The sequence below is a fragment of the Silene latifolia genome, chromosome 4 (genome assembly GCF_048544455.1).
Source record: "Silene latifolia isolate original U9 population chromosome 4, ASM4854445v1, whole genome shotgun sequence".
In the NCBI taxonomy this organism is placed as follows: Eukaryota; Viridiplantae; Streptophyta; class Magnoliopsida; order Caryophyllales; family Caryophyllaceae; genus Silene; species Silene latifolia.
The window spans coordinates 75,806,161-75,833,928 of NC_133529.1; the positions used below are offsets into that span (position 1 = coordinate 75,806,161).

Here is a 27,768-nt window from a genome sequence, read left to right on the forward strand (position 1 = left end):
GGATGGTTAAGATACCATTGTGGCAATGTTAATTAAGAATTAGATTTTCTAGAATCGTTCTAGGCAATAAAGAACAATAAGAAATGTTTACAATGGAAATTGAGTACACTTGCAATCATAAGATGTGCAAGAGGATGAGTCCCGCACACTATGAAAACAGTGGGAGCTATTCTTAGGCTAGAGGACCTATGTCTTGATTGGATATCGACACGTACTCAGAAAGTTTTGTAATGTAAATGTATACATTACAAAGGAAAACGAATATGTAGTAAGGTTGAGTAAGGTACAAGAAGTTGATAAAACCTACTAACCAAAGCGTTCTCATAGGCTTAACATGATGAGTCATGTCAATTCAATTGAATTGAAATGAGCAACTACATACAAGATCAAATTAGATTATAGAACATGAAATAGTAATCAGGCATTGACTATTCATATGTGATAATCGCATTTGTCGTTCGAGTTTTTACTTTAAAACTCTTTTATTATACTTTGTTACATCCAAACGGGTTGTAAAGACAATTGAACCCCGTTAAAGTGAACACGGATTAGCATTGTATTCGCCCATAGTCATTTGTATGAGGTGACGTCTCGAAGTGACTAGAGTGTGATGCGATTGATGGCAAGTTCAAGTGCCATAGAGTCATGTAAGATGACTAGTCGATCACATAGACAGACTGTTAGGAACACTTTGTCGGGCAGTGACCGCTTATAGAGTTCTGGCAAATTTATATAGCCTGGTCGTGGCGAGAGCTACTATAGTATTCAAATGAGTCGATTCTTTTGACTAAAGACTGTTCGCCTAAGATGGCACAGTTTCAGACTAACTTTGATTTATGTTACTACGACCTTCATAAATGGGGTCAAATGGGCATATTTTGGGTTATGATGGCTGTGGCTAGTCGAAGGGAATAAGTGCGATAGGAATTGTCCACCCCCTTGTCAGGGTTAAAACAATATCTCAGGGCCACTCGAGGAGTAATGAACTAGAAATGCGTGGCCACGCTCGGAAAGTATCTATGATAGATAAATCCAGTCAATCACTTATTCTCCAGATCGAGGAAACCACTCTCGATATGATCACTTGCAAGTACGACCCGAAAGACACCTTGCATCGAGTGGGAGATAGTAATAGGACAAGAGAATTGGTGACGCACACTTGTCGAGGACAAGTGGGAGATTGTTGGGAAATGTGTCCTCAACAATAGTGCGATCACATGATTTAAATATCATTATTAAATCTCATTTCAAGAATACGGAAGGGATGATACATTACATATATAGTCAACTGGTCCACACATATCGGTAATGATTGGTTGACTAGAGTTTGACATTGTCGTCGTGCGACGGTGGTGATCAGTTGATCCCTTGAGGTCACACCTAAAGGACGATTCCCTTAATTAAAAAGGTTAATTAATTGTATACCGATACAGATTAATTAATTCCTTAAAATTGAACAATTCAATTTGTGAGAGAGAATATTGATATCTTATTGTAATGGGATTAAATAATATTTATTTTAGTAAATAAAATGCTTTATTACTAAAATTGTTTATTGTTTGAGAAACAATAAAGATAAGAATGAATGGTTGATTATAATTACAAGACATTGTGAATTATAATTATATGACCCATTTTATTTACGTGATCAAGTATCACTAGTCAATTTGTTGAATGTAATTTAATTAATTTATAAAATGATATTTATGTGATAAATATGCATTTAATTAATTAGTAACATGTATCATACTACATGTGACATTTTGTGTGACAATTGACAAATTGACAAAATAAAATGGTAGTCCATTTTAAGACATGGACCGAAATGAAGGATGTCATGGTGGTGTATAGTTGATTATTTTATGAGATAATGCAAGTGTAATCATTCCTACACACACTAGCCTTACACACCTACATATTGATAAGACAAAAAGGAAAAGCAAGATGCTCTCCCTTGGCCTCTTGTGGGCCGGCTCTACCACTCCTATTAGAGGAGTTTTAGTTCTTTTATCTTATCATTCTTACACTACCATTCAATCTACATGCAATTGTTCATATATTTTTCTCTTCTCTGTCTTTTATCTTCATCATGAAGATGAGATTTTAATTGAAATTGTTCATGTAAGATTACTAAAATTATCAAAGTAATATATGAGTATTAGTAATCAAATTTAAGGTAAACCACAATATAAACATCTAGTACATGTTAGTTTGTGGGATTAAGGGATTATCTTGGGTGCTACTAATTGGAGAATCTCTACTTTGGGATTTTTGTATGTTCATCCATTATTGGAAAGCACAAGAACAAGAGAGAAAGGTGATCTCTCTTGTGCCCATAAACCGAAAATCCATATGTAAGAATAATGCTTCTTCCTTATTTTGTTTAATATGTTTGCATGCATAAGATCAATCTTTAATTTTATGACAAATTAAATTAAAACATATATGAGTATGTTAAGTATATAGATCTACTTTTCCTTCAATCCAATGTGATAAGAGGACAAACAAACACAAGTATATACACAATATACAATTCTACACTACAAAGGAATGAACATGTTTTTGTATTTTTGAGAAATTTTTTAATTTTTATGAATTTCTAAAGAATTTTTCAATTTTTATCATTTTTGAATGCAAGGTAAGTTAGAATTTCCCATCCCCACACTAGTATGGGCATTGTCCTCAATGGCCAATACGATAGGAAATTATGCAATGCAAACTATATGGATATGCATGATTTCTAAACTAATATGCAAACTATATGACATATAAAACAAGTGAATGCAATATAATCTATTCTATATGATGCATGCTTTTGATTGTCCGAAGAGCTAATTTGAATTAACTCGCATCCCTTGTGAGTGAACTTCCCCAAACCAAGTAAGACACTATTTCTAGTGTAAAAATAAGGGGAGTACATGCACAAGGAAAGGATGCAATGCATAAATCCTAATTGTCATTTTGGATTTTCAAAGCGGGAACAATAAATTTATCATCCCTTTGATGTTGCTAAGGTGGAAAATAGTCCTTAATTTTTACAAGGACACCTCTAGAGTTTGAAACAATTAATCATAAACCAAGTTAGAAAAACATGAAATATTTGACATGAAAAATGAGAGGGAATAGAAGAGCTTCACCTAAGCCATGGTGGGTGCCTCATGCCCGCTCCACCAAGCCAATGAACATCTTCATTAGTTGTCGTCCTCTCCTCCGAGATTGTCATCCCATTGTGCTTGTGATTCATCGCTCTCATAAAAATCCATAAATTCATCCCCATCACTATTAACCTCCACCGTGTTGCCACCACTTTACCCCACTTCTTCTCCTTCTCCATTTCCATGTGCTCCACCGTTGGCATGCTCCAATTTTGAAAAGAGAATTTCCACTTGAGCCCAAGAGGGAAGCATTCCCTCTTCATTGATGTGCCCTTGATGAGCCATCCGGTGGAATGGAGGATAAAGAGCATAATAATTGTCTACTCTATTTTCATATTGCTTGCGGTGTAAATCTTGGAGTAGACCCATTGCAAAATCATCTCTAGGAAGGACGAAGGGATTTGGGTGATTGTAGGGTTGATATGGAAAGGGGTAAGACGGGATGGCAATCCCTTCTTGCTCATTCAGTTGAGGCTCATTTTGTTGAGGTTGACTAGGAGGCGGGGTTCGATTTGCTTGGCTTGAACGAGTTGGTACAAGGTAGGATGGCACTTGTGAAAGGGGACCCCTTCTAGGTGATACTCTTGATAATCCTTCCATAGGAAGAAAAAGAGGGGTGCTTCCTTTGGTAAGCCACTTGATTCTTCGCTCAAAGCCTTCAAAGGTAATCCAATGGTGGTGTCGAAAGATAAGTGCTTCATCAATCTTAGTAGTACTCGGAAGAGGTACATATGCATTGTTGTTGTTAAAGTTGGGGTTGAAGAACTTGGCAAGTCTTGTTACTAATCCTCCATTGACAATGTGGATCATACCACCATCATCTCCATTCCGGAATTGCGCCCACCTCTCAAGAAGTACTAAGGGGGCGTTGAAATGATAGCCACTCCTCCCTTGTATCTTTAAATAAGACTCCATAAAGATTAGATCAAGTTCGTTCACAACCGCGGGATCGCGGCGGGCTATGAGAGTGCTCGCTATAAACCGGTAGGTGAGCCGGATGATGGGGTTTTGGATATAAGAGGCCGAGCATTCTTTGATTATTGAGAAATCGTGTCCCGTCAAGGCTCGCCAAAGTGGGGCTATGCTATAGTCCCGAGGTTTTGAGGAACGAGTAGGAGATACATCAAGTCCCAATACACCCGCAAATTCCACAAGGGTCATCATTCTTGTTGTGTTCTCAAGTCGGAATTCCACACAAATCGTCTTGTTTAAGGTTGATATTTTCAGAAAACTCAAGAATTCGAGGACTAAAGGTCGATATGTAAGCTCATGCATGTTGAACATAGTCGAAAGACCAAATAGTTCGAAGAGTGCCTCGGTTTGATGGTATATCCCTAGTTTCCTTAATGTCTCATGGCAAATGAACTTAGTTGAAAGAATATTCTTACCTACGAGACGGTGAAAGACGATTCGCTGAGCGTCATTAACAAATTCGATGTTTGAGAACTCATTAACCTTGAAAGATCGATGATTTCTTCATTTTCTCTTCTCAATGTGTTGAGATGAGAGGTTGAAGAGCTTCCTATGACCCTTGTTCTTCTTCTTTCTTTTGGTAGGGATCCTCTTGTTCTCATCTTCAAAGTAGATCTTGAGATTTTGCTTGTCTAAGATGAAGATTAATCTTTGCAATTGAGATCCCTTCAAACCCTAGGTTTTGGGTATTTTTATTTTGGAGATGCAATTGGATGTTTTTGGTGTGTTTTGAGCATTTGGGAGAGGATTCTATGTTTTATTGAGGAGAGAAGGATGAGGTGTCTTAATATTTGTGGTTGAGCGAAGGGCAAGCTTGTCGAAAGTAGAAGAGTAGCACGGGAGGGAGACGCGCGGATCGAAGTCGGGACGAGCGTCTTCTGTTTTGCTGAAATATACGAGCAGGTAGGGACGCGCGGATCAGGCTCGGGACGCGCGGATTTCCTTACAGTAAATTCTGGAACAGCGAAACAACCCTGGGACGCGCAGCTTGAGCTCGGCTCGAGCGGATTCTTTCTGGGACGCTCGGATTTTTCCTGGGTCGTGCAGATTTTCTTACAGCGAAATTTCATAAACTTGGAACTTGCCAGGACCCGCGGCTCGATAGTGGGACGAGCGTCCTGAAGTTGGGGATGAGCATCCTGATGCTGGCTTGCACAGATTTTCTTACAGGACTTTTTCCCACAACTTGAAGCCTTCTAGCCCCCACGTCCCGATGTAAGGACGCTCGGATCATCACTGGAGACGCTCGGATTTTGTTCAGCTCCCACGAGCTCAGATCTGCTCGTGAGGATTCCTCCTTTTTGCTCTTCTTTCTTCTTATTTCATTCATTGACAATGGTGCTTCCCCCACACTTGAATCGTCACATCCTTCATTCATCAAACAAGATTAGTGGCACTCTCTCACCAACTCTTATGTCAAAATCATGCTTATGAGGAAGTAAAGTGCAAATGTAATGAAGTTAAAAGTACAAGTAAGAAGGGTTAGTATATTTACAAGTGGTTGTTTAGAGAGGACTCCAACAAACTCTCTCATTTGATGGTCTTATCATGGCGGGAGAGGCCCGAGGCGGATGACCTCTACTTCTCCTATGAATTCTCCTTCATAGTATGGTTTCAATCTTTGACCGTTGACCTTGAACTTGTTTCCATCCTCCGACTTTATCTCAAAGTCTCCATACTTTCCTACTTCGGTGATTACATAGGGACCCATCCATCTTGAATTTAACTTCCCAGGAAAAAGTCGATATCGTGAGTTAAATAGAAGGACTTTGTCTCCCTTGTGCAAGACTTTTCGCTTGATTCTCTTGTCGTGAAGCAACTTGGTTCTTTCCTTGTAGATCTTTGCATTTTCGTAGGAGTGTAGTCGGAATTCCTCCAACTCTTGAATTTGCAATATCCTCTTTTGACCACTTAGCTTAAGATCAAGGTTGAGAGCTTTGATTGCCCAAAAGGCTTTGTACTCTAACTCAATTGGCAAATGGCATGCCTTTCCATAGACTAGCTTCTAAGGGGAGGCTCCTATGGGAGTCTTATAGGCCGTCCTATAAGCCCAAAGGGTGTCATCAAGCTTCATGCTTCAATCCTTACGAGTCTTGTTAACAACCTTCTCAAGAATTTGCTTGATCTCTCTATTCAAAACTTCAACTTGACCGCTTGTTTGAGGATGGTATCCCAAGCCGGTTCTATGTTGAATACCATACTTTGTCAAAAAGAGATGTGAGCTTCTTTTCATGGAAATGTGTCCCTCCATCACTAATAATTGCTCTAGGGACTCCGAATCTTGGAAAGATTACTTTCTTGAGAAGTTTAGTAACCGTTTTGGCGTCATCGGTTGGGGTAGCAATTGCTTCTACCCACTTTGATACATAATCGACGGCTACAAGAATGTACTTGTTTCCTTAAGATGATACAAACAGTCCTTGGTAGTCAATTCCCCATACATCGAAAATTTCTACCTCCAATATTCCTCGTTGTGGCGTCTCATTTCTCCAAGAAATGTTTCCGATTCTTTGGCAAGGATCACAATGGAGAATAAATTCTATCATCTTCAAACATGGTAGGCCAAAAGAAGCCCGATTGAAGGACTTTAGCAATTGTTCTTCGTGCTCCATGATGTCCTCCATATGGTGATGAATGCCATCCCTCTAAAACACCTTGAACTTTCCATTGGGGTATGCATCTTCGGTAAAGTCCATCACTACATTCCTTGTAAAGATTGGGATCGTCCCAAAAGTATCTCTTCACTTTAAACAAGAATCTCTTTCTTTGACTGTAGTTCAAATTTGAAGGAAGAACTCCTCCCACAATGTAATTAGCATAGTCGGCGAACCATGGTGTTGTGTGTTTCTCGAGTTGTGAATGGATGGCCATCAAAATATCATCGGGGAAAGAGTCATTGATTGGTGTCTCTCCCTCATCATCATGGAATCGAATTCTTGACAACTGATCCGCTACCACATTTTCGGCTCCCTTCTTATCCCTTATCTCCAAATCAAATTCTTGAAGTAGCAAAATCCACCTCAACAATCTTGGTTTTGCTTCTTTCTTTATCAAGAGATGTCTAAGAGCACGGTGGTCCGAGAAAACAATCACTTTTGATCCAAGCAAATAAGAACGGAATTTGTCTAATGCATAGACAGTGGCAAGAAGTTCCTTCTCCGTGGTGTCATTGTTTACTTGGGCGGCATCAAGAGTCTTGCTTATGTAATAGATAGCATGCAAAGCCTTACCTGATTGTTGGCCAAGAACCGCTCCAACGGCGTAGTTACTTGCATCGCACATGATCTCAAATGGTAGTTCCCAATTTGGTGGTTGGATGATTGGTGCGGAGATTAGTGCCTCCTTGATTCTATCAAAAGCTTCAACACACTCATTAGTGAATTGGAATTGGGCATCCTTAAGCAAACGTTGAGTTAGGGGTTTCGCGATTTTGGAAAAATCTTTTATAAAACGGCGATAGAACACCGCATGACCGAGAAAGCTCCGCACCCCTCTAACATTCACGGGAGGTGGAATTTCTCTATCACCTCAACTTTGGCCTTGTCAACTTCGATGCCCTTTTTCGAGATTAAATGACCCAAGACAATACCTTCATTGACCATAAAATGACACTTTTCCCAATTCAAGACAAGGCTAACATCTTCACACTTTTGCAATACAAGAGAAAGGTTATGCAAACAAGAATTAAAGTCTTTTCTGTAAACGCTAAATCATCCATAAAAACTTCCATTATGGTTTCTAAGTAATCGAAAAAAACACTCATCATGCATCTTTGGAAAGTAGCGGGAGCATTACATAGCCCAAAGGGCATTCTCCTATATGCAAAAGTACCGTAGGGACATGTGAAAGTAGTCTTGTGTTGGTCATCCGGGTGTATCGGGATTTGGAAGAATCCCGACTACCCATCAAGGTAGCAATAGAATTTGTTAGAGGCTAACCTCTCAAGCATTTGGTCAATGAATGGTAGGGGGAAATGATCCTTTCTTGTTGCGGAATTCAATTTACGATAATCGATACACATACGCCAACCGGTGATCTTCCTTGTGGGTATTAACTCGTTCTTATCATTTGTTACCACCGTGGTACCTCCTTTCTTAGGTACCACTTGAACGGGGCTAACCCACAAGGAATCCGATATAGGATAAACGATTCCCGCATCAAGTAATTTCATAACCTCCGTTTTTACAACTTCTTGCATGTGGGGGTTTAGTTTCCTTTGGCCTTGAATGGTAGGCCTATGGTCTTCTTCTAGATGAATTCTATGCATGCAAAAATTGGGGCTTATTCCTTTAAGATTATCTAGACTATAACCTATAGCCTTTTCATGTTGTTTTAACACATCAGGCAAACTTTCCAATTGATTCTCATCAAGTTTTTCATTAACAATCACGGGTTTGGTTTTAGACTCATCAAGGTAAGCATACTTCAAATTTGGGGGAAGGGGTTTTAGAGTTGGAGTTTGTACCTCACTTTCTACCATTGAAGGTTCACTAGGGAGATCTTCCACCTCTATTACACATTCCACCTTCATAGCATATTCGACTTGTTCTTCGAACTCCTCATACCCAATGTAGTCAAATTCCTCGACATATTCGTCTAGCTTTTCGACTCGCATTGCATGATCTTTAGTTGCTTGTTCTTCTTTAGTGGATTGTGATGCTTCCTCGAGAATGTTATTTATCAATATGGATTGCTCATAGGTGAGCTCTTTGTAAGCTAGAGCGGCTTCAAGGAGGTCTACTTCAAATGCCCAATGCTTGTTTTTGGCCTCACTTGCTTCTAAGGCTTCCAATGCTTGCAAAGGGTCTTTGATGAGAATAGTGCTCACATGGTCCTCTACACAACAATCTATAAGATCCATCTTGCGAAATAAACTAAGAGAAAATGGTGAGAAGTACCTTGAGGAAGTGCTCTCCCTCAAGGCAAAGAAAGACACAACTTAAAACAATTAACGAAAATCAAATCAATTGAATACCGTCCCCGGCAACGGCGCCATTTTTTGGTATCGATTTAAACTCGTCGTCAAAGCCTACCAACCAAAACAATATTTCTAACTTCACAAACTACTCTTAGTAAAGAGGTAAGTAAAGGTCGGATCCTAAGGGACAGGTATTGATTTAGGATTTTAAATGCAAGTAGTGTATGTAATAGGGTGTCACAAATTATGGGTTGAGATGAGATGTAATCTAAACTAATCAACAAGATGAATGAAAACAAAGTAAGCAAATAAAGGGGTTTGTAAACAATTGATTAAAGGCACTAGGGTGTCATGGGTTCATAGGGAATTCATGGAAATAGATCATACAAACATGTTCTCAAATAGAAGCAAGCACTTATTGTAGTGATGGGATCGAGTTAGTGTATATCTTACAATCCCTAGGAAAATTTAGGTCCCGGAGCCGAGTCGATTAAGACTTTACAACACCTACAAGTCAACTTAGTCTCTTCCTATTCAACTCTATACATGGTCTAACAAGGCTCGAGTTGGTTTATGTCTTACAAGCCTCATTGAAAAGATAAGAGATGGGTAAAAAATGCAAGGAATCATAGGCTCGCATTTCATCAGACATATCATGTGCATAGGTTGAAATCACAACAAGCAAGCAATTAATTATGAAAACATATTAGATTAAGCATAGATTAATTCCCATGATTGTTTCCCTTAATTCCCCATTAACCCTAGCTAAAGGACTACTCACTCATGATCAAGTTTAGCATGCTAATAAGGTTGTCAATCATACTAACAAAGCAAAACATAATGAATAAATGATGTGATTAACAATAATTAAACAAAGGTAAAAAGAGATTATACCTATTGAGATAATGCAAATAATAAAGCAAAGAATAATAGAAGTAATCTTGATAATTGATGGAAGGTTGTCAATCCTCCAATAAACCCCAATAATCTTCTAATTACCCAACTAAACTAAGAACAATTGAGAGAATTAAGGAAAGATTAAGATATGATTAATATTGAAATGTGTATTACAACTTTGATTAAGACTAAAATTAAGAGAAGGATTATGATATGATATTTCTAAGGTAGTACAATGGGGTATTTATACTAAAATTAAGTACAAGGATTAGGGTTACTAAGGACTTAAATGACGATTAAGACCCTAAGAAAAACATAACAATCTTGCTAATCCCGAGGGATATGCGCGGATTGTGCTGCAACTCCCACCAGGATCTGCTCGTCCTCTCCTGAAGCACGGCTGGTCCTGTAAGAAGATCCGCTCAGATTGTCTAGGAGACGCTCGGATCGCCTGCAGGGACGCTCGTCCTGAGCTCAAGCCGCTCGGATCGTGGCACAGGGTTCTCCTCTTGTTTGGTTCCTTAACAATCCGCGGGGATCGTGTTGGGGATGCAAGGATCTTTTCATCATTGCCCATTTCACTTTATTTATTTGCTTAGGTCTCTAGTGTCGGTCTCCTCTTCGATGCTTGGTCATTAGATGCGATCCATTTAGCTCCATTTTGCTCCATAAATGCAAGGTTAGTGATCCTCTCCTACCAAGGATACAAAACCTCAAAGAGTATGCAAAATGGGAAACTAAAGATAAGAAATGACCCTAACATATGCTAGAAAGCATGGGAACGAGGTTAATTCGGGGACAAAATGTGCTCAAATATGAGTCACATCAAGCATCCTATCTCTAGAATGACTCTCGTACGCCCTGGATAAGGTTTTCCACTATCCAAAGTTTCTGAGTAAGAGGTGAAGGTACGTATTGAGAAGCCCTTTAATCGAACACCCAATCCCGCCCGCGGTAGCGGCCTCTACTGATCGATCTTAGTTGGTTAAATGCAAACGTTGATAAAACAGGTAAATGCTGTTGGGAAATGTGTCCTCAACAATGGTGCGATCACATGATTTAAATATCATTATTAAATCTCATTACAAGAATACGGAAGGGATGATACATTACATATATATAGTCAACTGGTCCACACATATCGGTAATGATTGGCTGGCTAGAGTTTGACATTACTGTCGTGCGACGGTGGTGATCAGTTGATCCCTTGAGGTCACACCTAAAGGACGATTCCCTTAATTGAAAAGGTTAATTAATTGTATACCGTCTGATTAATTAATTCCTTAAAATTGAACAATTCAATTTGTAAGAGAGAATATTGATATCTTATTTTAATGGGATTGAATAAGATTTATTTTAGTAAATAAAATGCTTTATTACTAAAATTGTTTATTGTTTGAGAAACAATAAAGATAAGAATGAATGGTTGATTATAATTACAAGATATTGTGAATTATAATTATATGACCCATTTTATTTTTGTGATCAAGTATCACTAGTCAATTTGTTGAATGTAATTTAATTAATTTATAAAATGATATTTATGTGATAAATATGCATTTAATTAATTAGTAACATGTATCATACTACATGTGACATATTGTGTGACAAATGACAAATTGACAAAAATAAAATGGTAGTCCATTTTATATAGATGGACCGAAATATGAGTGTTATGGGTGTTAGTGGGTGAATTATTTTATGAGATAAAATAATCTAATGATACCTAACCTACACCTAGTCTTACAAGTCTAAGATTTAGAAAAGAACAAAAGAAAAGTGAAGGAACATATATTGGTCCTCCTCTCACCCACAAACCGTGTGGCTTGCTCTCTTAATGAGAGTTTTGTTCTTTTATTTTTTTTTACACACTCAACCATTAGAAAGACATGCAAAAATTCTCTCTCACATGTTCATCTTTATCCTTCATCAAAACATGAATTTTTGATTGAATTTGTTCATAAGAGATTACTAAAATAGCTACTCTCCTATAGGACCGTCCTATAGCATAGGACGGCCCAATAAGAGTTTTGAGTCCAGTAGAAAATTAAAAACCCCTGCTTCCCTGCTCGTTCAAACCACGTTCTCAAATTTCCATCACTTTTGCAACCCATGACCATTTAATCATGGTAGCTTCTCTCCACCGCCTTTGCAGCCAATGTCCTCGCCAACTCCGTATCACCACCCCTACTGCCGTAGCAAGTCGCGTGCGTCCTCGCCACTTTCGAGATTGTCTTCCAAGCACCGTCTTTTGCTCCTTTTTCTTCCTCCGCCAATCAATTAAAACTCAAAGGTAGAGATCCCGATTATCATTGTCGACGACTCCTTGACGCCAACCACCAACAACTAGATTTCGTATTGGATATTCAATGTTCTTTATTTCAAGTTGAATACTCATGTTTTTATGTTGAAAATTTATGGGTTGTGAACTTGTGAATTTACCCTCGTATACATGTTTTTATCATCTTTAAAGTTTTAATTTCAAAATACACACTTTTAGCTTGAAAACTTGGTATAACTAGGATGAAAACTCGAGGCTTTTAATTTGTTTCTTGCTTTATTTATGTTGGTTTTAGTTTGATATCTAGGAAATTTAGTTTGAAATCCTAATGTTTTACGTTAAAAAATGTATGAGTTTGCGTCCAATATTATAATTACGATGAAAACTCGAGGCTTTTAATCTGTTTCTTGCTTTACTTATTTTGGTTTTAGTTTGATATCTAGGAAATTTAGTTTGAAATCCTAACATTTTACGTTTAAAATGTATGAGTTTGAGTCCAATATTTGTGTAGAAGTATAAGGTGGGTTGCGCGGCCGGAGAGGAAGTCGACGTTGGTGGCATCTCGGTGGTATCCTACCTGGCTTGGGAATGTTGGTTTTTTATTTGAGAAGATGACGGTAACATACAGAATCAGTGTTTGATTTTTGGGGCTTTTATTTGAGAAGATGACGGTAACATACAGAATCAGTGTTTGATTTTTGGGCCTTTTAATAAATGGGTTGGTCTTATACTAAGAGACCGTCTTATATAACAATTTGTATTACTAAAATTATTAATGTAATATATGAGTATTAGTAATCAATTTTAAGGTAAACCACAATGTAAATATCTAGTACATATTAGTTTGTGGGATTAAGGGATAGTTTTGGGTGCAACTAATTGGAGGGCTTCTATTTTGAGGTCATGTATGTTCATCCATTAATGGAAAGCTCAAGAACTACAAGAAGGAGATCTTGTTGGTGCCCAATATGACCGAAATTATTATGGTGAGAAAATGATTTCTTCTCTTACCTTATTGATGTTTGCATGCATAAGATCTAGAATTTATTTTATGACCAAATAAATATGAAACATATAAGAATATGTTATATAATGAGATATAGATTTCCAACAAGCGGTATCATGAGCACAAGGTTGTTTGCATGCAAATCGGTTATAGTTTTTCCGAGTTATACGATTAACAAATAAAACTTGTAAATTTGTGTTATTATGATATATCACGAAAATAATTTTTGCATGTTAAAGTTTCTGATCTTAAAATGTATTTAGGATATTTTGGTTAATTTATGGATTTTATTGTTCATTTTATATAATATTGGCATTAAAATGTGATTTTTATGATAAAAATGTCATTTTTGGACGAAAATTAGCTAAACTTCGAATTTTCCAGTGGTTTTTGGATATGTTTTCACATATATTATTTTTAGTTGATCTGGAAATTTTCATAATTTTATGAGTTCTTATGCTCCAAAAATGGATTTTTCATGATAAAAATCGAATTTAAGTGAAAAATAGGTTAATATGAGAAATATTTCGAATCTGGTCATAGAAATTTAGTATGTTGTCACATGAAATTTTACAAGATGTGTGTGAAATAATTGGCTATAATGAAGTCTTTATGCACGATTTATGGATTTTTGATGAACAATAGCATAAATAGTGACTTAATTAGTGAATAAATTGCTAAAACATACTCCATGACTAAGGAAAAACGTCACATGTTGCATTTTATTATCTTTTTTAGATCTAAAATTGAAAAGTTGATGAATATAATTTTTCTCATGTTTTTATGATTTTTATTGATAAATCCGATAAACCGCAACATTGTTTTTCCCGATAACTTTCGAAATTTTTAACCTAAGTTTTTGAACATTATGAGTGTCATGGTATTTTTCCAGAATGTTCACAAGTTTTAAATTTCAAATTTTGAATTTATTTGAAATTTTGTGATTTATTTGAAGTTTATAGCATTTTATTTTTTTAAGTCCATTAATGAACAATTTTAAGAAATATGAGTTAATTATAGTCAAGTAATTAGTTAAGACTAATTTTGAGTCCTAAGAGGTTAGGGTAATTAACTTGTGCATAAATATGAATTTATGTAATTTTTGTGATTATAAAACGTTGAATCACGCAAATCCGTAAAAACCGTGTAATATACGATATTGGCTCCTTAAAGGCGATTTAGGATAAAATTGGGCATGTTCATACATATTATAATGCTGCATTTTATTTATGATTGTCATAATTTTATTTTATGTAATTTTGAATTATGTAATTTTACTTAGTATGGCCTTAGTTTTTAATTGGTATTACCCGAAATGTATGGGAATATCGATTCGGTTGTAATTTATTGTGATCTCGTATCACCGTTTTGTAATTTAATAGATTTATTTTATTTTAATTACAAATGTATAATAGGAAATTATGTAATTTATTATGTAATTTATTTATTCCGGAGTTCCATAAAGACGGATTTCTTCAAGAAGGTGATACATAAAGACGGTGTTACCTCGAGATGCGTGCCTCAACCGAAGATCAAGGGACCAATGGAGTTGGTTTCCGAATATGTAATAGTTAAATAGTTTTTTCTATTTTAGGAAGGCCATACTAGGATTATTTTATTTATATGTCGCATGCATCGCTAAATCGCCATAACTAAAACATGCATTATCTTTTTATCGAGTTTATCGACCGTGTCAATTACAATTATCGTAGTTCACCGCTTTAGTTCACTTAAAACGTGATAGATAATAAATTGACATGACCTCTCGCTAAAATAAACAATTGAGACATAGCCTTACCAAATAGTAGAAACCATGAAAACCTATTTCGCGAGGGAGTGCACTCGGCTACCCCGGGGTACAAACCTTGTTACGTAGGGGAAGTGGGTGATAAATGTCTATCCACCGAATTCATATTGATAAGGGTTTCATCGGCTACCCCGTGCCCAAGTTAATATGGGTTTGGATCATGGACACATTTATTCGAAATTTGGATTGAACTCAACAAAAGTTTTTGATAAGGGTTTCATCGGCTACCCCGTGCCCTTGTCGAATGTGTTTTGGGCTATAGATAAATATTAGAGTAATTTTATCGACCGAGAGTTCTAAAAGTAGAATCGATTAAAGAGTTAATCCACCGAGTTATATTGATAAGGGTTTCATCGGCTACCCCGTGCCCAAGTTAATATGAATTTGGATCTTGGAATCATTTATCATAGTTGGGTAGAGGTCACTATGTAAATGCTATACTTGTTTACAAGTATTATTATAACGATGAATGTTTTGTTTTCATTATTCCGTTATCATATTGTTCTATTTCTTTACCACAATTCATATACGATATCATTTCGATTTTTGATTCAAAACTCCATTAAAACATCGTAACTAAAGACAAATATGAATTTTCTTCTAAAACCTCATATTATCCATTGGAAGGATCTCTTGTAAAGAGTATAGATAAAAGTTATTCATTATCAAACATGTTTTTGATTCTTGATTAACACATCTACTTACAATGGATTGTTTTTCATGTACTTAAATGAATTAAGTACATTGAAGCGATAAATTGTTTTGGTAATTAGTTTTGTCAAGAATTCGTAATTGACCAAAATAACGCAACCACTTCAATGAAAGTTTTAAGACTAAAACGAACAAATGAAGAGTGATCTTCATGAATTCAATTTTGCTTCTCAAAGCAAAGACTCATTGAAATAAGTGGGAGCATTCTCTTAAACCGTTAAGATGAGGACGAGGTTCAAGAAGTAAAGATTATAATGGAATTGATACAAGGTAATGTTAAAAGTAAAGTTATTGAGAATAGCGATACTAAACCTATCAATTCCGACCGATAAAGTTTCCACTGTCTTAAATATTGGACACTAGAAAGGAAACTACCCCAAATTATTTAAGAATCAACAAGTTAGTTGTGGGACATCTAATGGGACCTTCTTCTTTAAATGTTTATTTGATTAAACATAAATTTTGCTAGTACTACTTCGTCAATATTAGAAACCGGTGGTGGTTTTCATCATTTGTACTTGATACATAGGATGATTAGAATATGACGACTAGCAACAATCATATTGAGAGATAGAGTCTTTGTGTAATCAATCTAGTTTTGGATTTATAGTTGTACTTAATTATGACTATTAAGTACATAAACTCTAAATAAGAATACAAACTTGTTAAGATACAAAAGAGGTTTCACTTTTGTGGCCCTATACACCACGATTTGATGTATGGCTAGCCCATTATCAAGGTGATTATATTCTAAACCAAACTAGAATGATATATCATGAAGATGATGCAAGACTCAAATTGGTAACCCAAGATTAAACCTTAAATTCTGGAATGATTAACGCAAAGAGTTATCGAGTACTCTTGAAACCATTAGATCTTATGGTATATGCGTATCTTGTATTCAAAGCAAGATATCTCGTGCCTTTTGATTGAAAAGGAGATCGAGGTTGTAAATCATTGATCCAAAATAGGTTGCTCATTTTCTTTTACCAACGATTTAGGTTGACACTAATGTGTTCACTTAATAAGGTAAATAGAGAAATCTTTGAAGAAGTTCAAAAGTTCAAAGAAGCACGATTTAGTCGTGATAGGATTATCAAAGTGAAGACTTTGATATAAGCCAAAGGAAATGTGATATAGTATCACAAGTTAATCTCTCTTAGCACGCATTATGGAATAATGTGTGATTGGATAAGAATTCAAACGCTATTCGATATGGTTTGGACTTCGATCAAGTTACTTTGAGTTACTTGATCCTTTTGGGGATTTTATCATTTTGTCTAAATTATTTTTCCACTAAATCTAAAACGATTCATATGAGATATGAAATGGTAGGGTACCATGTTTGTAAGTTTTCACAAGAAACAAATGCTCATTTTTCCCTTTTCAATTATCACGAGTACGACGGGTTTGCGGCTCGTGAAGCTGTCTTCTAAAATACAAGTTTATTTCTAGAAGACAGAGTGGGAGAAATTATTCAAGAGCCACAAAGAATGTTATGTCGCAAGAAACTGGTCTTTCTTGGCTACATGAGACGTTTTGTGTAAGATGTTGTTTCCTTAAAACCTAGGAGGTTAAATTCGTCACTTGTTAAAAATGATGAATTCATGCTACTTTTAAGAAAGTAAAGAGCTTATAACTTATGAAGAAATTGTTTGATTCGAGTTGATTACTTCTGGAAAGTAATAAACATATAACTTACATGAGAGTGTTTAAGTCACAACTCAATATAAGGCTTAGAGCCATGAAAATCCAAAATTTAAAGGCTTGATTAGTGACAAAGGGTTTTGCACTAATAAAGAGAGATTTCAAAGCTTGATTAGTTACAAAGGGTTTTGCACTAATTGAAATGCTTAAGTCTATTTGGATCTTCTTAGGGATTGTGTTTCATTATGAGGATATGCGCACAGCAAGTGAATCTAAAACCCACTTCTTCAAAAGAAGGAATGTATTCAATACATGTCATAAGTTTTATAGATTTTTACTAATGTGAAACTTAAGAGAGGATCTTAAGTAGGACATCAATGAGTTGGAATCAACATTTTGATCATGTGATAAAACATTTCTCGATAAGTCGAGAAGTTGTGTTTATACATGGAGTTTAGTGGGAGTTACGGAAATTTTAATTAGTCCGATATGTGGATGACATATTGATCATTAAGAATGATTTAAGACTTTTGGAGTATTGTAATACATCTTTAATATCCGGATTTATGAAGATAAATCCACATGATATTAGCGTCAAATAAGAAGTCTTATGTTCATAAGATTTATGACTAAGTTCAATAAAATTGAACATATTTGATTGATTCCATTTGCTTCGCTGCTTAGGATCAATTAAATGAGTAATGATGTATAACACTTCATATACTTTGAGTATGATGAATTGATTTCAAAATCGAATTTAAGTAATCTTTGCCAAGTAAGCCATAAAGATTACCCTTAAGTGCTTGCAGAAGCATTAAGGAAGTAAAGCAAAGTGTTTATGATGCAATTTTGTGTAAGAGTGTTACACAAGTGACAATTGACAATTGAGGTTGCGCATGGTTTCCGACAAAACCATAATCAAAACACATTAGGATGGTTAAGATACCATTGTGGCTATGTTATTTAAGAAATAGATTTTCTAGAATCGTTCTAGGCAATAAAGAACAATGAGAAATATTTAAAACGGAAATTGAGTACACTTGCAATCATGAGATGTGCAAGAGAATGAGTCCCGCACACTGTGAAAACAGTGGGAGCTATTCTAAGGCTAGAAGGCTTATGTCTTGATTGGATCTCGACACGTACTCAGAAAGTTTTGTAATGCAAATGTATACATTACAAAGGAAAACAAGGATGTAGTAAGGTTAAGTAAGGTATAAGATATTGATAAAACCTACTAACCAAAGCCTTCTCATAGGCCAAACATGATGAATCATGTCATTTGAATTGAATTGAAATGAACAACTACATACAAGATCAAATTAGATTATAGAACATGAAATAGTAATCAGGCATTGACTATTCATATGTGATAATCGCATTTGTCGTTCGAGTTTTACTTTAAAACTCTTTTATTATACTTTGTTACATCCAAACGGGTTGTAGAGACAACGTTGAACCCCGTTAAAGTGAACACGGATTAACATTGTATTCGCCCATAGTCACTTGTATGAGGTGACGTCTCGAAGTGACTAGAGTGTGATGCGATTGATGGCAAGTTCAAGTGCCATAGAGTCATGTGAGATGACTAGTCGATCACATAGGCGGATATTAGGAACACTTTGTCGGGCGTGTGACCGCTTATAGAGTTTCGGCAAATTTATATAGCCTGGTCGTGGCGAGAGCTACTATAGTATTCTAATGAGTCGATTCTTTTTACTAAAGACTGTTCGCCCAAGATGGCACAGTTTCAGATTAACTTTGATTTGTGTTACTACGACCTTCGTAAATGGGGTCAAATGGGCATATTTTGGGTTATGATGGCTGTGGCTAGTCGAAGGGAATAAGTGCGATAGGAATTGTCCACCCCCTTGTCAGGGTTAAAACAATATCTCAGGGCCACTCGAGGAGTAATGAACTGGAAATGCGTGGCCACGCTCGGAAGGTATCCATGGTGGATAAATTCCGGTCAATCGATTATTCTCCGGATCGAGGAAACCACTATCGATATGATCACTTGCAAGTACGACCGAAAGACACCTTGCATTGAGTGGGAGATAGTAATAGGACAAGAGAATTGGTGACGCACACTTGTCGAGGACAAGTGGGAGATTGTTGGGAAATGTGTCCTCAACAATGGTGCGATCACATGATTTAAATATCATTATTAAATCTCATTACAAGAATACGGAAGGGATGATACATTACATATATATAGTCAACTGGTCCACACATATCGGTAATGATTGGCTGGCTAGAGTTTGACATTCTTTGTCGTCTTGACGGTGGTGATCGATTGATCCCTTGAGGTCACACCTAAAGGACGATTCCCTTAATTGAAAAGGTTAATTAATTGTATATCGTCTGATTAATTAATTCCTTAAAATTGAACAATTCAATTTGTAAGAGAGAATATTGATATCTTATTTTAATGGGATTGAATAAGATTTATTTTAGTAAATAAAATGCTTTATTACTAAAATTGTTTATTGTTTGAGAAACAATAAAGATAAGAATGAATGGTTGATTATAATTACAAGATATTGTGAATTATAATTATATGACCCATTTTATTTTTGTGATCAAGTATCACTAGTCAATTTGTTGAATGTAATTTAATTAATTTATAAAATGATATTTATGTGATAAATATGCATTTAATTAATTAGTAACATGTATCATACTACATGTGACATATTGTGTGACAAATGACAAATTGACAAAAATAAAATGGTAGTCCATTTTATATAGATGGACCGAAATATGAGTGTTATGGGTGTTAGTGGGTGAATTATTTTATGAGATAAAATAATCTAATGATACCTAACCTACACCTAGTCTTACAAGTCTAAGATTTAGAAAAGAACAAAAGAAAAGTGAAGGACCATATATTGGTCCTCCTCTCACCCACAAACCGTGTGGCTTGCTCTCTTAATAAGAGTTTTGTTCTTTTATTTTTTTTACACACTCAACCATTAGAAAGACATGCAAAAATTCTCTCTCACATGTTCATCTTTCTCCTTCATCAAAACATGAATTTTTGATTGAATTTGTTCATAAGAGATTACTAAAATTATTAATGTAATATATGAGTATTAGTAATCAATTTTAAGGTAAACCACAATGTAAATATCTAGTACATATTAGTTTGTGGGATTAAGGGATAGTTTTGGGTGCAACTAATTGGAGGGCTTCTATTTTGAGGTCATGTATGTTCATCCATTAATGGAAAGCTCAAGAACTAACAAGAAGGAGATCTTGTTGGTGCCCAATATGACCGAAATTATTATGGTGAGAAAATGATTTCTTTTCTTACCTTATTGGTGTTTGCATGCATAAGATCTAGAATTTATTTTATGACCAAATAAATATGAAACATATAAGAATATGTTATATAATGAGATATAGATTTCCAACAAATGCATGAATGCGCATCCACAAGTTTGAACCTAACATGTGAGCTTTCTATGTCGGTTGTTTATCCAAATATCAAGTCATTGATGTCAAGTTGGATTTAATGTTGATTTGCATGTAAGACGGAAATTAAACATCCATTTACCGAGTTAGGTTCATGGTGCATAACGTGATCCATTTGTCTTAGAAAGGCGTTTTGCAAATACAATATAAAAGAGGCAGATTTGTCATCTGATCCGTCCTGTATTCGGGTTAACCGAAGTCGGGATCGTTCTAGACAAGTGCTGGAAGGAAACAGGGTCTGCATCAGGCAGCCTATTGAGGCGCGAGCTGTCAGGCGATGGAAGCGAGCATGTCTGGTTTGAAAACGGAAAAACTTGATTGGCTTTGTTTAGGCGCGAGTCGCCAGTTGTCAAGGGACGTCTTCTGACTGTTAAAATGTTTGTAAAATGGTTTGAAAAGAGGGTGTTTGAACCCGTCTTGGTTTAAAAAGGTTGTTTAGACCGTTTTTGTGTTAATGTGAAGAATGAGACTTGAATAATCATCATTGTATTGACAATATTCGATGTCGGGTTTGGTTTTGCAAGCTTGACATGAATAGTTTTGAAAAATGATTATGAACTAATAGTTTTAAGTTCATTTGTTTGTAATTAGTCAATGTTTATCATCGTACTCGGGAAAACCGACATGGTATGTGGAACCAAGGATAACGTTGCATTTGTGACTAATATGTTTGTTTTGAAATGTAAAGAAATGAAATAAAGGTTTTAAATTACCTTTTAAAATGTAATTAACCAAATATTATCACCGAAACACGGATTAAACCGTCATGGTATGAGGAACCAAGGGTGAAAATGTTTTATGGTTAAAAGTTTATCATGAAAATGATTTGTAATATTTGAAATGGTAAAAACCGATTACAAATAAGAAATGAAATAAAAAAAGGAAAGATGAGATCATACACGGCTGGATTAAGGACTGAGAGGGGATTGAGGCGCGAGCCCTCCTGCTATGCAAGCAGCCCCTGTCTCCGACCAAAATCCGGTTTTGGCTCATCTAACCTATATTTGAATCATGTTATGCATGTTTTAGCATGTTATAGTCATAAAACAGATTAAAGACATAAAAGAAGAGGATTTTTACACCCTCATACTTACATGCTAGGCTTGAGACGAGAAATCGACGAAAGTGTATCAACTTGTTTGGTCGGAAAACTCGGTTAAAAACCGTTTTAGCAATGTAAAAGAGTGTTTTGTTTAAGTTTAGTGATGGTGTAGTTAGCCGGTCAAGTGATTTAATGCACGATGACGGTACCAAACAATGTGTAAGGCTTGTATTTTCGATCGGTAGGTCAAAAACACGTGTCGGTTTGTGACTTAAGAAGTCGAGTCTAGAATTTTAAGGGAGAGATGAGGGGTGGACACTTGCGTACCTTCAAATGGTGGCATTTGAGGGGTATTTATAGATAAATGGGTGGTTGTGTGCGTTTTGAGTGACGTGGCCGCATGGGCTACTCGAAGACGCGCGAGTCATTTCGCGGGTCTTCGAGCTGTCTTGTCACTATCACGCAATTGAAATCGTGATTTGTTCTATCCTAGGTTTTGGATGACATGATTTGTACTTGACCATCAAGCATTCCGGGAATACTTAACATGGAAGTTTTGAGAAGTTTGTTTGACTCGGTTTGACTCGTTGTTGGAGTCGGGATTTGAGTTTTTGAGTCAGTTTTTGGTCCGATGTCGGTTTTGACTCTAGTTAGTGTCATCGCGACCCCGTCGTCGTGCATTAAACACTCCAGGTACTTTTGAAAAGTTTTGAAATGTTTTGTTTTTGAAATCGTTTTAAGTTTTCCGACGTATAGTTGTACAAAACTGTCGATTAAACGTTGCGATTCCTAAGCGTGTTGTAGTCCGATAATCATCGGGTGTTTGTTGGAGACTCGACAGATACTGGGTATCTACAGGCAATCTCTTTCCTCATACTCGGCCACCAAAACCGTAGTTTCAGATCCTTGTACATCTTTTCACCACCAGGATGAACCGAATAGGGAGTACTATGAGCCTCCTTGAGAATCTTACATTTTAAGACCTCACAGCTAGGTACACACCAACGACCATGGAATCACAGACCATCATCAGGTCAAACGTCGAAGCCTTTGGCGTAACCTTCGCTTATAGCGACTCGAACTCCTTCTAGGAATTCATCCTCTCTTTGCTTAACTCGGATCTCATGAAGAATCTCGGGTTCAGCAACCATCGTACTCAAATCTAAAGTACCAGGAAGAACTACCTCAAGGCTCATCTTCTGGAACTCTCGACTCAAGTCATCAGGTAACACCATCACGGATCTCATAGCATGACACACCTTGCGACTCAAAGCATCGGCAACAACGTTTGCCTTACGCTCATGATACTGCAGCTCAATCTTGTAGTCGTTAAGCAGCTCCAGCTAACGTCTCTGCCTCATGTTAAGATCTCTCTGAGTGAAGATATACTTCAAGCTCTTATGATCCGTATAAATGTTGGAAGAGACCCCATAAAGGTAGTGTCGCCACAGCTTAAGTGCAAACACCACTACTGCTAACTCAAGATCGTGAGTCGGGTAGTTTATCTCGTGAACTTTCAACTGACGGGAAGCATAAACCACAACTTTACCCTTCTGCATCAAGACACAACCCAACCCAAACTTCGACGCATCGCAAAAGACATCGAACTCAACGCCCTCTTCTGGTAGAGTCAACACAGGAGCGGTAGTCAACCTTTTCTTCAACTCCTGGAAAGCAGATTCACAAGCCTCAGTCCAAATGAACTTGGATTCCTTCTTCATTGACCGAGTCATCGGTCTCGCGATCTTAGAGAAGTCATGCACAAACCAAGGATAATACCCAGCAAGACCAAGGAAACTCTGAACCTCGTTCACATTCTTTAGACTCTCCCACTCGACCACAACTCGAATCTTCGATGGATCAACCATAACTCCATCGCCAGATATCACATGACCCAAGAAGGTAACTTCCTTTAACCAAAACTCGCACTTCGAGAACTTGGCATACCACTTTTGCTTACGCAGAGTCTCCAAAATAACACGAAGATGACTCTCGTGCTCAGCCTCATCTCTCGAGTAGATCAGTATGTCATCTATGAACACCATGACACACTTATCCAAATACTCGCTGAAAGTATGGTTCATCTGATCCATAAAAACGACAGGTGCATTCGTCAACCCAAACGGCATCACCACGAACTCATAGTGGCCATACCTCGAGCGAAAAGCAGTCTTAGGAACATCCTCTTCCCTGACTGGAATCTGATGGTAACCAGACCTCATATCGATCTTCAAGAACACACTTGCACCATGGAGCTATTCAAAGAAATCCTCGATCCTCGGCAAAGAATACTTATTCTTGATCGTAACCTTATTCAGCTCACGGTAGTCGATGCACAACCGCATACTACCATCCTTCTTCTTGACGAACAAAACAGGAGCACCCCACGGTGAAGCACTCGGTCGGATAAAACCCTTATCGATAATCTCCTCAAGTTGCTTCTTAAGTTCCTGTAACTCAGCTGGTGCCATACGATAAGGAGCTTTCGAAATGGGGTCAGTTCCAGGCAGCAACTCAATTGAGAACTCCACGTCTCGCTCATGAGGGATACCAGGTAGATCGTCAGGAAAGACATCAGGGAACTCCTCAACCACAGGGATAACCTCTAACTTCGGCTCAGCTAAAACATCCCGAACACTGCATAGATAGATCTGATGACCCTTTCTACCCATGCCAACCATCTTTAAAGCAGAAATCCACTTGACAGTAGGTGTAACTCTAACACCCTGGTAAGAAACCCTCGAACCTGTAGGACTCTTAAGCACGATCTTCTGATCACGACACGTGAACCTAGCGTCATATCGAGCTAACCAGTCCATGCCCAAAATCACATCAAACTCTCCTAGTTTGAATTGGATAAGATCGGTTGGAAGGATCGCCCCTGCAATACTGACAGGTACGTCCTTGAACAGAACGGAATAAGAAATAATCTCACTGGTAGGAAGGGATATAGGGGTATCAACGGATGATGAAGAGGTGAGTAAAACACGGACGGAAAAGGATTCGGATACGAAAGACATCGACTCACCCGTATCAAAAAGAACAAAAGCAGATAAAGAGTGAACTAGAAAAGTACCCGTAAACACATCTGGATTAGCATCTGCCTCAGGACGACACATGACGAACACACGACCAGTCTTCGGAGCATCAACCTTCGGTGCTTCCGTCTTTGGTTTCTGGGGACAATCAACAGACTTGTGTCCCGGCGCCTTGCAGGTAAAGCAAGTGATCGGGGCACCAGTAGCACAGGTCGTACCCGGGTGGTACGCCTTCCCACACTTGTAGCAAGTCAGATCCCTCTTAGCTTGACCCTGATCGCGCGAAGCACACGGACGAGCTTCGAACTTCTACTTCTTCTGGGAAGTATTGGGAGCAACATAAGGCCTCTTCACAAACTTATTCTTCGCACTCTCCTCAGCCTCGGTTGTAAAGGCAGAATCATAGATACTAAGAGCACGATCATAAGCCTGCTGGAAAAAAGTCGAAGAAATACCAGACATAGCAGCCCGGACCTTAGGAGCCGGATTCTTCTCATAACGACGAGTCCTCGACAGCTCGTCCATAGCAACAGAAGTAATGAATCGTGATAGCTTCACGAACTTGTTGGTGTACTCCTCAACGGTCATGGAAACTTGCTGCAAAAGAAGGAACTCCTGCTCCTTCTTCCAGCGTATCTCCTCTAGGTAAAACCTCTTCTTGAGAGCCTCAGTGAAGGCAGTCCAACCATACCCCGGTTGATCCTCCAGACCAACTCTAGCAAGAGCCCACCAGTTGTCGGCCTCATCCTTTAGGTAATAGGTGGCAATATCCACCTTCTGATCCTTAGGACACCCAGTAGCGAGGAACAACTTCTCGATCTCACGAATCCAAGCCTCCAAAGCAGTAGGATCATTTGGACCATCATAAGTAGGAGGACGGTGACGAGCAAAGCGATCAAACATAGTCTGTTGCGGATGGTTGTTGTTGTTATTGTTGTTGTTGTTGTTGTTGTTGAGGTGATTAGTGAAACCTTCGGCCATAGATGCCAAAGCGGCCTCAAGTCTTCTGATACGATCAACATCGGTCTCACCATTCGCGTTACACACCATCTGCAAGAACAAAATCTCGTTATAAGTGGTAGAACCTAAGTACCACTTCAAACAACTACTCATACACTCTACAAACATAAGAAAACCAACAAATCCTATTGGTTTCTACCCCATTTACTCTCACTCATTAGCTAAGTCATTTATTTTAGTCATCAACTAAGCGAGAGTTGGGAGCGTGTTCACTCTGATACCAACTGTAACAACCCGGATTATAAAACAAAGGGAAAACGTGTATTAAATATATTGTCAGAGTATAACAATGATAAAAGAGTCAAGGTAGCGGAAACACCTGACCAATCCGGTTCGCTACTAAAACCAAAAACAACTAGTTCATTATTAAGTGTATCACAACTAAAAACAAAGTCCTAATTTATTATTCATCTCGCCGCACAATACTTCCCCAGCAAGATATCATCCAAACAGCAACGAGTATTCAACCTGAGAATGGGGGGTCGACAATCAGTCGGGAGTAACTAGATGCTCTCCCAGTCATGTTTACAACAATTGAATATAACCAACATTCATTAACAATTGGAATGCAAAACTAGTAAACATGTGAGACCATTTATACTCATGAAGACTCAACACCAACTTACCATCAAACAAAGACATATTAGGACAACCACCTAATTAATAACTCCAAATTAAACCACATGAGACCACACATGACAACAACCCATGTTACGACACCATGTAGAAACTTAGGACATTCAACTCGATATAACCACAACCAACCAAACAACCCTCAGAGCGTATAACGAACTGCCTCTGACTAATGGAGCGTATAACGAACTGCCTCCAACCACTAGAGCGTATAACAAAATGCCCCTAGCTATAAACACAGTGTATAAAATGAACGCCGTTAGAGCTTATAACGATCTGCCTCTAACCACTAGAGCGTATAACGAACTGCCTCTAGATATAGAGCATGTAACGAACTGCCTCCATAATCGGTATGGACCGTATAACGAACTGCATCCACTGTGGACCTTATAACGAACTGCATCCACACTATGTGTAGCGTATAACCACTGCCTACACGCCTAAGACCTGGCCAGACCTCTCGGTGAAACATAGAGCGTATAACGAACTGCCTGTGCTACATCGAACGACACTCGGGGAACTGAGCGTATAACAAACTGCCTCTGCTACTCCCCCGACCATAGACCATAAGAATCCCCGAAGGGTAGCATTTGTTCATTCCGATAGTATATAACTGATACTATCGTTATCTATACAACGAACTAAACAACAAGTGCACAGAATAACCGACTGTACCAACAATGCATGAATAACATCATGACTCAACTTATAGAACAGTATAACCGACTGTACTTCTTATCATATGAATAGAGTAACCAATGACATAATAAACACAATGTTATACTACAACTAGGTACAACTATACATATGAAACAAATATTAATGATCAATGTTATAGTAACCTAACCATAACATGAACTATAAACGTGAGGTTATACTAACCTCAACTATAACTTCAATAAATACCTTTGAAGTTATAGTAACCTCAACCATAACCTTGACACGAAACTCAAAGTTAAACTAGCACCAACCATAACCTTGAGCCATAGTCCCAGGGTTACGTTAGTCTCAACTATAACCTTAACTCGTATTCCAAACTTATAGTAACTTCAGCTATAATCTTGATTCATATTTCCAAGGTTATACTTGTTTCAGCCATAACTAGAGTAACAACACAAAGTTGTACTAACTTCAGCTATAACACTCGAATCATCATCAAGGTTA

General features: G+C 37.5%; 1 protein-coding gene across 1 annotated transcript; it reads right to left on the minus strand.

The window, feature by feature from the left end:
• Nucleotides 1-23,521: 23,521 nt before the first annotated feature.
• On the minus strand, nucleotides 23,522-25,854 carry LOC141651664 (uncharacterized). The gene is made up of 6 exons (XM_074459364.1): nucleotides 25,786-25,854; nucleotides 25,306-25,698; nucleotides 24,990-25,224; nucleotides 24,387-24,794; nucleotides 23,874-23,945; nucleotides 23,522-23,580 (listed from the first exon to the last, which is right to left on the minus strand). The coding sequence occupies exons 1-6, from the start codon at nucleotides 25,852-25,854 to the stop codon at nucleotides 23,522-23,524; spliced, it is 1,236 nt and encodes a 411-aa protein (XP_074315465.1).
• Between the last annotated feature and the right edge of the window lie 1,914 nt (nucleotides 25,855-27,768).